Source organism: Myiozetetes cayanensis, unplaced genomic scaffold, assembly GCF_022539395.1.
Source record: "Myiozetetes cayanensis isolate MyiCay16 unplaced genomic scaffold, myiCay2020 scf17, whole genome shotgun sequence".
In the NCBI taxonomy this organism is placed as follows: domain Eukaryota; kingdom Metazoa; phylum Chordata; class Aves; order Passeriformes; family Tyrannidae; genus Myiozetetes; species Myiozetetes cayanensis.
The window spans coordinates 6528167-6544589 of NW_026087378.1; the positions used below are offsets into that span (position 1 = coordinate 6528167).

Genomic DNA, 16423 nt, shown 5'->3' on the forward strand with positions numbered 1-16423 from the left:
CTGTGTGTGTGGAGTGATAGCGAATGGCATCAGTTCTCTTGAAGTAAGTGCCTTTGGTCTTCTGGTATTTTCAGGAACTTTCCTTTGGAAGGGATGAGAGGTAAGAAAAGAACTTGGTTTTCCATTCTCATTCCAAGAGCCTCTTGGGGTTGCTGGATCAGCGTGGTGGTCCAGCAGGAGAAGCTGGACGGGTAAGTCTGACTGGCTTCCTGCAGTCCCTGTGAAAATGGTCTCCAGCACCTTTATCCACAGGGTCTGAGGGCAGGAGAGGCAGGACACAGCACCGGGGAGGAGTTTGTGGAAAAAACAAGGGGCCATTGCCCTACCTCTTATTTTGGAGGAACAGAAGGGACCTCGTGTTCCCCCCACCCCCCCTTGCTCATGATCAATGCCGCTCTGGGTCTGTCTACCCAGAGACCTCAGGAAGGTACTGGGTGTAAACCTGGAGCTTCTCTGGGGAGAACTCACTCTCTTCAACTCCCTGACAGGAGGGTGGAGCCAGGTGGGGTTCGGGCTCTGCTCCAAGAGAACAAGGGACAGGACAAGAGGAAACAACCTCCAGCTGTCCCAGGGGAGGTTCAGAATTTCTTCACTGAAAGGGTTGCCAGGCATTGGAAGGGGCTGCCCAGGGAGGTGGTGGAGTCCCCATCCCTGGAGGTGTTCCAGGAAAGACTGGACGTGGCACTCAGTGCTCCTGCTTAGTTGACAAGGTGGGGATCCATCACATGTTGGACTCTGATGATCTTGGAGGTCTTTTCCAACCTAAAGGATTCTGTGGTGGTGTGATTCCAAGCCCTCTGCAGTCCCGGAGTGACCAATGATTCTCCCGGGTTTCAGGGCAGGTGCTGCTTTTCACCTTTTTTTACCATGAGTCCAAGGGACCCCCATTTGCCCTCAGCCACCAATGAACCACCTTTGCACGCTTCACACAGCACACGGCAGGACGTTTCATTACCCGAAGAACTATAAAATATGCAGTCCCAGCAGCACTACGGGAACACAGTATGTGTTACTTGCAATGCTGTGTCCAGTTCTGGGCTCCTCAGGACAGGAGGGACATGGAGCTCCTGGAGCAGGTCCAGAGGAGGCTGTGGAGATGATGAAGGGACAGGAGCATCTCCCTGACAAGGAAAGGCTGAGGGAGCTGGGGCTGTTCAGCCCCGAGAGGAGACACTGAGAGGGGACCCCATCAATGTGTGTCAGTGTCTGCAGGAGGCTCAGAGGATGGACCAGGCTCTGCTGGGGGGCCCAGCAATGGGACAAGAGGCAAGGGGCAGGAACTGATGCCCAGGAAGTTCCACATGCACACGAGACAGAACTTTACTGTGCGAGTGACAGATTGCCCAGAGAGGGTGTGGAGTCTCCCTCACCGGGGATATTCCAGTACTGTTTGGACACAACCCTGCACCGCGTGCTCTGGGATGGCCCTGCTCGAGCGGGGAGGTGGGACCAGATGACCCACCGGGGTCCCTTCCAACCTGACCCAGTGTGTGATTCCGTGCGACTCTACTATTCACCGCGGCCCGCTGTTCATCACACGCCCCGTGGAGCGGCTCATTCCCGGCTCATTCCCTACGGAGCCTGCGGGGCCAGCGTAGAGCCGCTCCCCGCGGCCCCTCAGCCCTGCCCGCCATGGCCCCTCAGGGCTCCCCTCCCGCCGCCCGCAGGGGGCGCCCTCGGGGGCTCCGCCCGCGCCCCGCCCTCCCCTGCCAAGATGGCGGCGGCGGCGGCGGCGGTGCCGCTGCGGGTCTGTCACCAGGAGATCGTCAAGTTCGACCTGGAGATCAAGGCAGCCGTGCAGGTACCGCCCGGCCCGGCTCACCCCGGCGCGGCTGCGGGGAAAGCCGGGGAAAGCCGCGCTGACCGCGCCGTTGTGTTCCAGGACATCCGGGACTGCCCCGGGCCTCTCAGCGCCCTCACGGAGCTCAACGCCGCCGTGAAGGAGAAGTTCCGGCATCTGCGGGCCTGCATCCAGGTGAGGGTCCCCCCGGCCGGCGGCTGCTGAGAGGAGCAGTGCTCCGGGCCCGTGCCTGCGGCTGCCCGCGGGCTGAGAGGGGTCCCGGCTGCGGGTTGGGGATCGACCGGATCAATCTGCTCTGAATTCGCTCCCTGGCCGGGGCTGGGGGGTGCGAGTTGCAGGTTGTTGATGGGGTTCTGGTGTTTGTGGTCTCCGCCGAAGGAGCTGGAGCAGATGGCGAAGGAGCAGGACAAGGAGTCGGAGAAACAGGCCTTGCTGCGGGAGGTGGAGAACCACAAGAAACAAATGCTCAGGTGGGTCGGTGCTGTTCCCAAGTGCCCTGTAGCCAGAGATAGTCTGACTTCGGTAAAGCGTCTCTCAGATTCTGTTTGGCAAATGCAGTTGCTGACAAGATGTGTTTTGCTGAATACCAAGAGGTCAGGGATGAAAAGGATACGACTCTCTCTTCCTTTCCAGTCTCCTATCCTGGCTCCCTAACTCTGGTCTGTCCCTTTGAGCACTTGAGCTCAAAGTAGGTGGTTTGGTTGAGAGTCTGTCGTTCAACAGCTGGCACAGCTTTCTTCTTTCCTTGCTAGGTAAATGATACACTGAGGAGGAATGTCGGGGTAGTATATTGTTACTCTGTGTTGTAATACTGAGAAAGTGAGTGGCTGAGGGAGCTGGTGAGGCTCAGCCTGGAGAAAAGGAGGGTCGGGGGGAAACTTGTCACTCTCTATAACTCCCTGACAGGAGGATGGAGCCAGATGAGGGTGAGGCTCTGCTCCCAGAGAACAAGGGACAGGACAAGAGGAAATGTCCTCAAGGTGTGCCAGGGGAGGTTCAGGTTTGACATCAGGAAGAATTTTTTCATGGAAAGGGTTGTCAGACATTGGGAGGGGCTGCCCAGGGAGGTGGTGGAGTCCCCTTCCCTGGAGGTGTTCAAGGAACGACTGGACATGGCACTCAGTGCTCTGGTCTGGTTGATGAGGTGGGGATGGATCACAGATTGGACTCAGTGATCTCAGAGGTCTTTTCCAACCAAAATGATTCTGTGATTCTCTGAGGGTCCGTGCATGTATCAGGGCTGCCCAGTTACAGTAGTGTTTGCTTTGTGAAAATTGTCTGTGCTTGCAAAGTGTTCCCGTCATGTTACAGCACTTTGTTCTTGTGGTTTCAGCAACCAGGCAGCTTGGAGGAAGGCAAACCTGGCCTGCAAAATTGCTATTGACAACTCTGAGAAAGATGAGCTGCTGCAGGGAAGAGATTCTTTAAGACAAAGGTATCAGACTGTCCCACCATACTCTGAGAATCAGGCAGTGCCTGCTGTATTCACTAGTTTTAAATGGAAGTGACATAAAGTTACTTAATTATATCTGGAACATGGCTTTTCTTTGATGAGTGCATTTCCATTTTGTGGATATTTGAACCGTTAAGGATTGTGATAATTTCAGGTTTTCTTGGCATCTCTAAGCAGAAAAGGGGGTATGTTAGCCTTTATAGTTTTTCTTACTGTCTTTTACATTAATTCCAGTCAAGATTCTAAACAAGTAATAGATCATTATCCAAGCTGTTTTCACGTGCAGACCTGGATCTAAGCATATATAATTTGTGTACTGAAAGCAACAAATGGGATACCCAGAATAATAAAGTTGTAGTTTGTGTGAGTGCTTCCATAGCAGCTCCAAATTACACAGTCCCAGATAAGTAGTGAAATATAGGCCCATGATTCTTTAATATTTTGTGATTTTTTTTTTTCTATTGTTTACTGAAGATAATCTGAGTTTCTTATGCAAGTGAAAATGAACTCTGTCTTTTGTACACTGGCAGAGATGTTTGGTGCCAAGCTTTGTTCTAGGCTCCCTGGCAGCAGCATTTTCCCAAAGTACCCAAAGAAGCAATTTTATCCCTTCCTGCCTTACTTTTTCCTTTCCTTTTCAGGAAGACTACGAAGGAAAGCCTGGCAGAGAGTGCAAGTAACATCACAGAGAGTCTGATGAGCATCAGCAGGATGATGTCACAGCAAGTGCAGCAGAGCGAGGAGACCGTGCAGACCTTAGGTACGGGTGGAGTTTGGGCATGGATTGGGTGGTGGAAGCACCTTCTGCCAGTACTGTCAGGAGAGGGAGAGGCAAACTGGCAACTGTGGAGCAGAGTGGAAACCTGCTTTGCTGTAGGAGAACATGCTGCAATGATAATTAAAGGACTGTCCAGCAGGACTTCTGTAGCAGTTGGACATAAACAGGAAATAATGTACTTTGTGTGGTGCCGTTTGTTGGAGTTTCTGTTTCATAATTAAGAAAAGGAAAAGAGGTCAGGATGAGGAGCTTTTGTTTTAGTTTCACATAAATGCAGTTGTAAAAGCAATGTGAGCTCACACAGTGCCAAGAGTGTGTTTGATGTTATTCTGTGCCACTGTCCTGGCGTGGATTTGGTAAAGGCAGAGAAAATAAAAGCGTGGGTACAAGTCCATACACAAAGGAAAGAGTCTGGCTGGAAGGCTTTTTCCACCCAGGCTCCAGCTGGGATGACTGAGAGACGAGGAGATCAAGTGACTTGAACCCGAGGTCACTTGCTCTGTCAGCAGTGCATCAGGGACTGTGAAACCAAGATTTCACCCAGTTCTTTGGCTTAGACTCCTAAACCAATAAATCAAGTGACCTGTCAGAACTGGTGATTCATGAAGCATTTAGAAGTTGAGTCTGTGCTGCCTGGGCCTCTTCCTAGCTGTGCTTTTGGGCAGAAGGGAGAACAGTTTAAAAATGAGGATAAATAACACAATTTTGCCCTCCTTGCTTTCTGCCCTGTCTGAGGGTGGCAGCTGGGCACAGGTTGTTCCTGCAGAAGCAGTGTGTTCCTTCTCCAGTTAAAAAGACAGCTTGGCTGACACTGTCACCCTGTGTCTGACTGAACAGCACTTGGAGTTCATCAAGGGAAAAACTATCAAAGGTCGCTTTCAAAACCCAGCTGCAAGTTCTGAGTTAGCAGTTAGAATTCCTTTTTTGTGAGCAAGTCCTTCCCTAGGATGCAGTGAGTGTTTGAGGCTGTGGAGCAGGGAGGCTCTGCTTTGTCTTTAGCTCTGGGAAACAAGTTTTCTGTTTTCACTTGGATCAAAATGCGTCTTGAAACGAGATGTGATGGGACAAAATGTTTTGTAAAATATTGCAGACTTATTTCTACTCTGCTTGTTTTTTGTGAACTAGACAAATGTTGGATTTGACCTTTCTGTCAGCAATCAGGGCAGTGTAGACTGGTGCACCTTTCACTGTCCTGTAGGCTGTGCATCTGTAGTGGAGGAAAAAGGGAATTCTGGGACTTTTGCTTTCGTTGAGTAATTTGAAAGGAGGAAGGCTGAGGAGTTTGGGGCATTTGTTTGCTTGTTATTTTTCTCACAGGGAAAGAGAAGTTGAGACTAATCAACACACTTTTCTTCTAGTTTTTTATTAGGTAAAAAATTATTATGTTTGTCAAAAATGGCTATTAAGACCATTATCATCCTGTTAAGGATCTCTTACTGCTGCACACTGCCTTCTCACTTCTTGCAAGCCGACCTAAATCACACTGATTTACTGCTCTGGCTTGGGGGAACAGTTTTGGTTGTGCAGTTAATATATTCAAATACTGGCCTGTCCTGCTGCTGCCAGAACTGCTGCTGATTGTGCCGGGGATTTCTCTCTCTTCAGTTGGTGGTTATTTTACACCATTCTTATTTCACTCTGCATCCAGCGCAGTCTCAGCACTGACTGAAAAACATGAACTAGATTTGACCTGGTAACCTAAAAACTAAAAATTCAGGAACTTTAGTAGGCCTTTAAGCTTTTCAGTGCTGTTATTTTGCTTTGCCTTCTCCCTCAGCGGCACTGAGTTGTGACAACTCCCATGAGAACAGTCCGTGTGTGCCTCACCCACAAGTCAGTCTGACCCAGCAGGGCTCTGTATTGCCAAATATCTCATCCTTACATACTTTGCCTTGTGGTTTTGAACTGGCTGATTTTTTCTTTTTTTCCCCCCCTTAATTTCAGCCAATTCTTCAAGAACCATCCTGGAAGCAAATGAGGAATTCAAGTCCATGTCTGGGACGATTCAGCTGGGGCGGAAGCTCATCACCAAGTACAACCGCAGGGAGCTGACGGACAAGCTGCTCATCTTCCTGGCCCTCGCCCTGTTCCTGGCCACAGTGCTCTATATCTTGAAGAAAAGACTCTTTCCGTTTTTGTAAAATCCCAACACTAAACTGAACTATTAAAGAAAACAAAAAAAGATAAATCAGAAAGAAACGGCTTTAAAATGAAATAATAAAGGGGTATTGCAATAGCTGGAGGAGGGTTTAGAGCAGGCAGGACTTTCTGCTGTCCCCATGGAGCTTGTGACCTACCTCAGAAGAGCTTAAATGAGTAGGATTTGGGAAGAAACAAGTGGATCCTGGTGTGGAAAAGAAGAAATGCCAATTTGCCTGTAGATTTGGGGGAATCAAACACTTGAGGAACTGGTCACTCAGAGGTGCCAGCCTGAACTTTAAACCTCTCATTGTTTTTTGCCTTGAAATTAACTTTTGTCCTTGGACTGGAAACTGGTCTGGCATCTGTGTGTAAGGTGCTGAGAGTAAAAGGAAGGATGGAAGAGAGAAATTCACATACATTCCACTAATAAACTATTTATTGTATTCATGTAAACAGAGTTTTGTTTAAAAACAAAGTCTAATGTGTTGAAAGAGCCTTCCAGTGTAAAAATTCTTATTTAACAGCAGTTGTTGTTTATGGATTGTTTTTCCTGGGAGCATAGCACATGTGCAGCCTGGCTCTGCTCCTCTGGCAAAGCAAAAATGGGAACCCATTTGTTATTATTAATTCACACAATATATTTGAGAATTACATTGCCAATCTGTTGAAATTAAGAGCCTTTTTGTTCCTCTTCATTACAAAATTTCACTAAATGCTTTATATTTGCAAAACGCTACCAAGTTGTTGGAAAGTTGGGGTTTTTCTTGATACAGGTGATCTCAGTAAAATCTTTACCTCCCCTATCTCTTTTGCTTTAGTAATGAGAGTTTATTTGAATTAAAACATAAATGTCAACCTTTTGATACCAAAAACTGCACTGCAGTGTTGGTAAAGTTGATGTTTCATTGCCTCTTCAGAACCGGCTGGTAAAGCTGACATTCTGTTTAGGAAATTCTCACAAAATGGTCAAATACTGCCTTAATTTAGTCATGAGAAGTAACTTTTTTAAAAGGGAGTGCTACATGTAGAAATAAGACATCAAGCAAATTGCAGTGTGTAAGTTGGTGTGACATTTGAGGCTTGGTCACCTTTGTTGTTAGTTCTCAATGGGGCATTTAGGAAGGAGGTGACCAACTGATGATCTTGTCATTGTAGCTCATTCACCAGATCTCAGTGCAGTGCTGGTTTATGCAACTTTGGAGCAGTCAATAAAATTCTCTTTAGACTTGCTGCTCCTAGGCCAGATGTAGCAGTGTGGCTTTATTTTGTTCAGTCAGCTTGAGAACAGTCTCATCCTTCTGAAATACTGTGGTCAAACGCTCTGTGTTTGAACGTAGATCAACCTTAAAAAAATAAGCAGCTTTCTCACAGTACTGAGAACTTCAGGAAAGGTGGTTTTTAAAGAGGTGATATTTTAGGGTGGGGATTGTAATGTCGACTTTTGGGAAAAAGAAAACATCTGTTGCTGAGTGTCTTGGTTTTTGCTCGGTTGTCATCTTGATACTGAAATTGTAGCTTTCAGGCCTTGACCTACTGGAACAGTCTGAGGGCAAAAAAAAGCTTTTGAGGACCTTCCTTATGGCATTTGCTTTCTGTTGCATCCGGATTTAATTTAAAAAAATAATCCAGTCCTTTTGGAAGAAGGGAAAAGTGGAAATACCTCTCCACTGCCCAGGATGCAGCAGCTTGATCTGCAGTACCTGGTACTTGAATCATTTCCCTCCTTAGGCAGCCAGAAATCATCCAGGCTCCTGATGGACCACAGACCTGGAAAGGAAGAATGAGTGGAGACAGCAAGATAAATGTTACTTGCTCTCTGGGGTAAGAAGGGTGATTTGGTGAAGCACCACCTCTACTATGTGGGCTGAACCAAATCAAGCAGTTGCTCAAGAGACACCTGGGCCTGGAGCAGAGCCGGAGCTGGTGGGAGTGCCCTGGATCCCTCCTGGCACGGGGAGATGCCCCAATCAGCCCTTACAGCCCACACCTGGGTGGCTGTGCTCAAACCTCCTCCCTCCACACTGCAGCGCAGCGTCTGCCTCGCTCCTCACCCGCACACCTTGCTCCTGGCCTGAAGGTAGGGCTTTGTGTCTTATTTTTTGAATAAGTGAGTGGGAGAAGCTCTGGGGGAAGAGGAAGTGGTTATGCCTGTTTTTTTGCTGTGTGATGCAGGGAGTGTGGAAAGTTGTGCCTGTGTATTTTTTCTGTGTTATATTTGCACACAGGATGGTGTGTCTTGGGGTCTTCCTGCTGTGTGCCTGAGGTTGTGTTGGGAAGGGTAAAAAATGGCATCACACTGGGTTTTTTGAAAGAGAGTGGCATTTTCTTAGGTGCTTCACCTTTCAAGTCTGCCCTCAAAAGTGCAGCAGAGCCACCAGGGAGGGTGAGAAGGGGGTGGCCTCTGTTCCCTCTGCACTTTTGGGCTTGGGCATGACTCGGGGACCAAGGGTTGGAGTTCTTCTGAGACCAGGAACTCCAGGACTGCAGAAGCAGCAAGTGTTTGAGAAGGAAGACAGAAAGAGGGTTCTGGAGAAATGTTCAGGACTGTGCTGGAGGGTTCACAGAGAGGAGAAAGCAAGCTGGAGTGCTCCTGTTACTCCCTGGGCCATCCCTCTCCAAAAGGCAGCAGGTATCAGATGTGGTGGCTGCAAGCAGATGGTGGAATTCACTGTCACAAAACAGTTGCAGTAAAAATCTTTTTCCTTTGAAGAATGACACTCCTTTAAAAGAAGGAGTAAGGAATCATTACGAGTTTAAAAAGAGGCTGAAATCTTGCTGTGGAGTTCAGGGGCTGAGACAGGCAGCTGGCAGCAATCAAGCAGCTGTGGGTTAATGAACTCATCAGCTGAGTGGTGGTTCATTAGTTGTGTCCTCCAGGCAAAGGGGGCTGAAGCCATTTAAAGGACTGTGGGTGTTTGGCTGCGCAGCTGGAGACACTTAGGGGTGAGGATGGGGCAGCTCTGATGCCTCAGTGGATTCAGAGGTTTAGAGCTGGCAGGTTTGTGGAGTCTGTGTCAAGTCCTGCCTGTGGAGTCCAACCCATTCCACTAAGAGCACTTTGCTTTTTCTGAGCACCTGTGAAAAAAGGGAAAATGTCTGGAAGTTGACCGTGGGTGTACCGGGAGCCAGATGGTGCTGTTGGATATTTATCTGTGTTGCCAACACATGGTTAGTGGGCTGTGGATGCAGATACAATCCTGGTCTCTGTTCCCACATGGCCACAGTGAAAAGCCTGTGGACAGGAGCAGGTGCCTGCCAGGTATCCAGTGCATCCCTGAAATCTGCAGCATGAAGGTCACTTCCTAAGCATTTACTCAGATGTATGTTTCCGAGGAAAGGCGCTTTTTAGTGACTTGCAATAGAACATAGACTTGAGGAAAATAATTGGAAATAGTTTTAACATGGGCGTAACTGTGCTGAAAAGACTGATTTGATTTGACTTATCATTATTTTGTTATTGATTACGGTGTCAGGAAATACAAAAATATTACAGGATAACTGTGGGAAAATAAATGAGGAGCGTAATATTATTCATTTCCCCTCCCATGAGAATTGAGGAGAAATTAGGTTTGTATCTGAAGCTGTGCTTTTGAAATGCTTTCTGCATAACTGGCTTTACCAAAATGGAAAGGTGAATTCATAGCTTGGAAGTTTCTAAAAATGTCTCTGCCAAATGTGCGTGGCTGCTGTCACGGGCCAAGTGGCCCAGAGCAAGGCAGGCTGGAATCTTTGGGGGCTGAGAATATCCAGGGGGCATGTGCATAGTTGTCTGCAAATATGTGGGGCTCTTCTTTGGAAAGGGGGTACAGAAATCAGCTTTGCCTCCCTGTTTGTAATGGAATGATTCTCCCAGAAGAGAAATATTAAGTTGAATCCAGAGGCTCTTTCATCATCCTGCTACTGTCAAAAGCTGTTTGTGGGCTGGTTTAGTGCAGCTGATGGTGAACTTGTTCAGGCTGAGGCTGTTACACTGAATAAATAAAACTTCATTGTTATCTGCTTGCTTATATACAGTGGTACAAACATTGTCTGCCTGCTCTGTGTCACAGCGTAAATGACAGTCCCACCGAGCTGAGGTTTGGTTTTGTCACAGGAACGTGTGATGGAGACTTTGTGCTGATTTCTTCGGGTGGTGCACTGGGAGAGACACTCTGGCTGTGGTGGAGCACTGTAACTAAGCCTTCAAGACTTGATCTTCTTCCACATAAAGAGAGAGCTGCAGTCTGAGGGAGGGACTGAGATCTTTATGTAATTTGTTTTAGGGCCTGGCCCTTTGTGTGGTGTCCATTGAGATCTCAAGTGAGCAGAGATGCAGTGAGTGTGCTTAATTTTCAAGTCCTTTATTATCTATAATTATTCAGCTTTCTGCAAAGTCACTGAAAAAGATTGCCTAGTTGTGCCTGTGTGTGTCCATGTAAATGCACTTGGTTCAGTGCAGCAAAGCCAGCACTGATCTCCCAGGTAAGGTCCCTCCCCTGTGCTGTGGGCTGGGGCTGCTGCTCCCATCAGTGTGAGCAATGTGTGGAATAGACTCCAAGCTTTTGGCATCATGTGATCATGAAAAGTATCAAATTCTGCACAAGCAGATATATGGTCTTCACAGTAGCAAACCTGAAAAAGCATATTTTAATTTTATTTGGCTCTGATTTGGGGTTTGCTTTCAATGTCATGATTTTGAGCCTTTCATGTAAGTGTCAAGTGCTTAAATCATAACCCTGGAGAATTTGCAATTTCCCATTTCCCTCTGCCTGGCTACATCCTCACCCACTGGCTATTCCCACTTGCTCCATGGGGGCAGGAGTGTTCCAGCCTTCCTTGGGCTCATCTGGGTTGAAGAAAATGTCATGGTTCCAGCGTGGACTTTGGTTACTACTGCAAAGCCAGAACTAATTGTGGCCACGTGTCTGCCTCCAAGTGGTGCCTTGGGCACCAAAATGCTGAGTGAATCAGGAGGCTCCTGGAAAGTCTTTAAAAATACTCGTGTTGGAGTTGAGAAGCAAATCTGATGAAGGTCTCCCTGGGGTGCTGTGACATCTTACCATACCTTAGACCACCACAGCCTTTTGCTTCCACTCGGGCTTCCCTTTATTTTTATCCCCATGCCATGAGGCTGATCAGATGTTGTCGCTCCTGACCTTTGTCTCCTGCTGCAACATCAGAGCTGACTCCCGTATCCCACTTATCTCCTGCTCCTCCAGCCTGCCAGGCGGGGTCGGGGCTGTGCCGTGGTGCTGTGGGATGCTTTGCCCCGTGCTTGGTGTCGGTGGCTGCATGAAAGGAAAATGCCACTCGGCTGCTCCGAGCCTGGCCCGGTGATAATGCTGCGTGTGTCCCTCCGGGCCCGCGATAAGCGCCCAAAGGGCAGGCAGGGAGAACGTCTCTGCTGGGATCAGCACACACCAGGCCCTATAGATAGAACCACATATATATAGAACAACATGAAAGCTTTTTGCTTTCTTCTTTTCAACAGCATGATGGCTGAGTGTCACATCCAGGGACGCTTTCGGACCTGACCCCGCCGGGGGTCTGGTCTCGTTGTACGCGCAAGTTCTTCAGCTTGTGTCGTCCCGAGGGGGCTGGAGATTTGAAATCAAAACCCACACGGGCTGCAAAGCGACGTTCTGTAGTCCTGATAAAGGCACTAAGACCGGGGAGGGGTGGGTTGGTTTCCCTTTATCTTCAAAATAGCGAGCAGGACAAAATTTTCCTGTTTGGGTTATTGGCTTTTCGTAGGTGTCACCAAACAGTTATTGCTGCTGATGATGGGAGATAACTCTGTCAGTGGCATCTGGGTGCTGACATTAAGGCCAGCCAGCCTGAAATGAAGATAAGATTTTTCTATATTGAGTAAGTCTATTGATCCGGTCGGCCTCCTGTCCTGTGTCTGATAATAACTTGATGTTTCCAAGAGAAGCAAACCTTCCCCTGTCCTCTATATTGATATATATATATATAAATGATCTGTTATATGTATATCAATGCTGTGTATTTTGGACTAAATAATGAAGTATTCCTTTCTGAGCCATGTTCTTAGTTTAATACCAGGGAGTCCTGGCTTTTACTGATTGATTTGTGCCAGTAATCTGCTTATTCAAAACCAACCAGCCAAAAAAGGAGAGAAATAAAAAACTAAAAAACCCCAACAAAACAAATAAAAAACCCCAAACAAACAACAACAGCAAAACCAAACAAACAAATAAAAAGCCCCCACACCAAACCGCACAAGCACACAAGCATTCTCTTTATCTTCAGATTTGTTTAAAATACTTTTGTCTTTGGTAATTGCAGGCTTTGACCCAAACTTACTTCCTCATCTTTTACAGACTTAATGGTAAACAATTTTGTAGACAACAAACTTGGGTGATCTTCATGCTGCAAGACAGCAAGCAGGAATCTGAATTCTCATTACTGCAAGTTAATTTTTATGAAGCTGTGTGTGGATATTTAGGTTTGCAGATTTCAACAAGAGTTTCTGGTCTTATCACCTTGTCAAAAAGACATGTCTGTTAGAGGATTCCAGAAAAGACAGAGAGGAATTGCCAGTTAGGAAAGAGTAACTCCTGGAACAACAAGCAGTAAATATAGAACATGAAAAAACTTTTATGTTCAGTACTAAACTGTAGACGAAAACTTTGTTTCTGTTTCTGCAAGAGGGGAATGGCAGCAGAGCTATTTTTGTGGATTAAAGCCAAAAGATAGCAGCAGTCCTTTCTGCACTCGCCCAGGGCACTGGATTTAGTGTCTGTAGTAATAACCACACATGTATTGTTAATTCACATATCTCAGTCTTATTCCTGTGAGGTTCCTTGTCCGTGACCCCACGGGAGGAGAAGTTCCTGTGGATGCAGAGCTCTAAACTTCATATGGTCCAGACTCTGCAGCTCCTCTCAAACTGTTCATCAGCCCCAGACACTGCTGGTGACAAATGACATTTTCTTTGCCTTTGTACTCCAGGGCGTAAGATGTGACGTTTACATCCAAGATCAATTATTTTTAACTGAAGAGTGATAGCCCTGCGTCTAAATTATCTCGGGGCTTAATTCACATCAGTTAAAGCTTTTCAAAGGCTTATTAAAATTCCTTAAGTGTGTCCAACTTATCAGCAGTTGAGTGTCAATGGCATTATACAAATGTTGCTATTGGAAATAACTGTTAAGTATTGTTTGACTGTATTATTCTCATATATATATATATATTATGCCTGTGACTATTAATACTACTTAGTACTTACATGACTCCTTTCATCTGGTGATCCTAAGGCATTGCCCAGGGAAGGAAGGACTGTTCTCCCCTTTCTAAATATGGGAAAACTGTCCTGTCTAGCAGCTGTGTCTCATCCTTGGATTTAACATCTTCCACTGAATCCTGCCAGGCTTGGATCTTGATCTGAACAGTCAGTTTTTAACAGGGCTTCATTTAGTTGTGCTGCTGCAGCACCTAAATCTTGTCTTGTGTGGGCAAACACAGGGCAAGAGCGCTGCTCCTTTGTCAAGAAATTTGTGATGCTGGAAAAAGTACGGATCAATGTACAGATCAATATAGACTGACAGATGTGTGACAGGGAGGAGGTGATATTGAGCTGCCCCAAGTCAGTTCAGCAACCCCTGTTTATGGAGAAAAGGAAAGTTTGAGAGGAACATGGAAGGGGTTTTGGAGGGGAGGAGGCTTTGTTGCTCTTCCTGACAGTGTCCCCATGCTGGCAGGAAATCTGGGAAAATCTGATCACAGAGCTGGCATTAACATTTGGTGCTGTGAGAGAGGATGAAAAGGGCAGGGACAGTCTCTGAAGGGCTGTGAATGCCACTAGTTCCATGTTCCTATGCTGATCCCTGGCAGTGGTGTGAGGTAGATAAAATCCTGGTTGTTGCATAAAGATGCTGCCTGTCCTGGCATCTGCTACAGCTGCAGGAGGCTGGGGTGGGATTGTTGATGTGCACGTGCGTGTGAGTATCCAGTGAGAAATACTTGGGACTAATTTGCAAGTGTTCTTTGCATTTTTTTCCTTCTTTCTTTTCCCTCCCTACAATTTAACTGTATAGTTCCTACACAGTTTCAGGCAGTGGTGGAGGTTTAGAGTTTATTTGTCCTTACTCCACACTGAGGTTCCATCTGGAGAAGCATTTTGAGGAAGTGATCATTTGTTCCAGAAACCACTAGGTAGCACTGTGAAATAAAGTTCTGCACCACGTTCTGCTTCCCAGCTCTGCTGGCCCCTGCAGAACAAAGACCTGCCAATTCCGACATGGTTGGGCTCAGTATGGAGAAAGGCAGCAAAGGTGGGATTAAAACTCAAAACTTTATGCAGTACTGGGTTCACAGTCAGGCATGGGAGAAATGAAGCTCTGTTAGGAGACCTTTAGGCTGGATATTAGGAAAAAGTTCTTCACCCAGAGTGCTCAACCATTCAGTGAGTGAAGAACCTTTCCCTAATATCCAACCGAAACCTCCCCTGACAGAGCTTCGTATCATTCCCTTGGATCCTGTCACTGCTTAGCAGAGAGAAGAGATCAGTGCCTTGCATTGTCTTGATTTCATATGTTAAAGGGTTATTCCTCCAGAAGAGTGGAGTCAGGTAAAAATCTGCGTTTGATTATTAACTTGTTTTTATGGAAATTACTTTAGTGTTTGATTTATTAATCCCCAAAATTACTCAAAATAGATAACTTGCCAGTTGTGTTTTTAAACTTTTGAACTTCAACAAGTTAGGAAGTTATCTTGCTGCATTTTAACTCAACCCCATGTAGTCACTGTACAATATCCCAGCTGTGGAGCAGTTTATGCCCATTTCTATTTCAATTCCAACTGCAACGTGTGTGCCTGCAGCAGCACCATATCACTGCTTTTTAAAATTAGCCCTCTCTCTGGCTGCCACAGGGAGAGGAGACATGATAAAGGGATTGAGCATCACGCTCTGCCAGGGCTGCTGGGCTTAAATCGTCGAGTTACAGGAACCCTGAGCTGGAAAGAGCCCCTGGTCCAGGGGCCACGCTGTGCACGCTGGTCGCTGTCAAATGCTTTGGACAACTTCAGCATCAGCGCTGGCTGAGGAGCTGGAAATCCAGATGAGGAGATTCTTTTTATATGTCTGCTGTGGCTGTATCTGATGCAATGGTTTTTCTACCTGCGAAATCCCACAGTTGGACTAGATGGTCATTGTAGGTCCCGTCCAACTGAGTTATTCTAGCCTGAAATTATTCTAGAAGGACGTGGAACTGCTGGAGCAAGTGTAGAGGCCACAAGGTTGACCAGGGGACTAGAGCACCTTCCCTGTGAAGACAGGCTGAGAGAACTGGGGCTGTTCCACTGGAGAAGAGAAGGTTCTGGGAAGATCTCACAGGCCCTTCCAGTGTCTGAAGTGGCTGCAAGGAAGCTGTAGAGGGACTGCTCGTCCGGGACAGGAGTGACAGAACAGGGGACAATGGCTTCAAACTGAAAGAGGGGAAATTCAAGATAGATATATAGAAGAAATCCTTCCCTGTGAGGGTGGTGAGGCCCAGGCACAGGTTGCCCAGAGAAGCTGTGGCTGCCCCATCCCTGCAAGTGTTCAGGGCCAGTTTGGACGGGGCTTGGAACAACCTGGTCTAGTGGAAGGTGTCCCTGCCCATGGCAGGGGGTTGGAATGGGATGATCTTTAAGGTCCCTTCCAATCATTCTTCGATTCTGTGATTATGTTCACAAAAGCAGTTTTTGAGCTGGGTATAATTCACAGCTGTCAAGGAAATGCATGGAAAGTGCTGACCAAAAAGGGTAGCTAAAGGCTTTCTCTCATCTTGTACAAGCCAAAGACATCCCAACTTGAGCTGAAACAAACGTGCCTGAATTGCTTGATATTTTCACCTTTTTTATAGGTTTGCCCACCCTAACTTAGAGCAAAATAACATTGTGGCATCACCTGTTGCCCTAACGGTGTCTGTTAACACTTGCTGGGCAGGCACTTTTCTTTATCCGGCTACTTCTGCAACATCTGCAAGCGACTTATGTGGTATTTTCATCCCACTGAGGATTTATGGTGACCTCTCAGGGGCTTCAATCATTGGATCAGTACACTTCTAACACCTGTAGATCAACATAAACTTGACCCTTGGTCTTGACAGATCTGTCACCCCAGTGGCCTTTCTGTAAAGCCTCTCCGTGGCAGGGAGGGGGTTTGGGCTGGACGGAAGCAGCGATGGTGGCACAGCAGAGCCCCGTCCATCCCAAGGTCAAAAGTCAAAATGATAAAGGGGCGGAGTGCCGGGATAATAAGGAG

The 16423-nt window shown here is 47.0% G+C and overlaps 1 protein-coding gene and 1 long non-coding RNA gene across 3 annotated transcripts in view; one reads left to right on the forward strand and one right to left on the reverse strand.

Moving 5' to 3' along the window:
• Nucleotides 1-16423, reverse strand: part of LOC126638554 (uncharacterized) — a 1011613-nt gene that overhangs the window by 594125 nt on the left and 401065 nt on the right. The window lies entirely within an intron of this gene.
• On the forward strand, nt 1681-6834 carry BNIP1 (BCL2 interacting protein 1). The gene is made up of 6 exons (XM_050312513.1): nt 1681-1801; nt 1883-1975; nt 2180-2271; nt 3135-3236; nt 3896-4014; nt 5977-6834. The coding sequence occupies exons 1-6, from the start codon at nt 1715-1717 to the stop codon at nt 6171-6173; spliced, it is 690 nt and encodes a 229-aa protein (XP_050168470.1). The 5' UTR covers nt 1681-1714; the 3' UTR covers nt 6174-6834.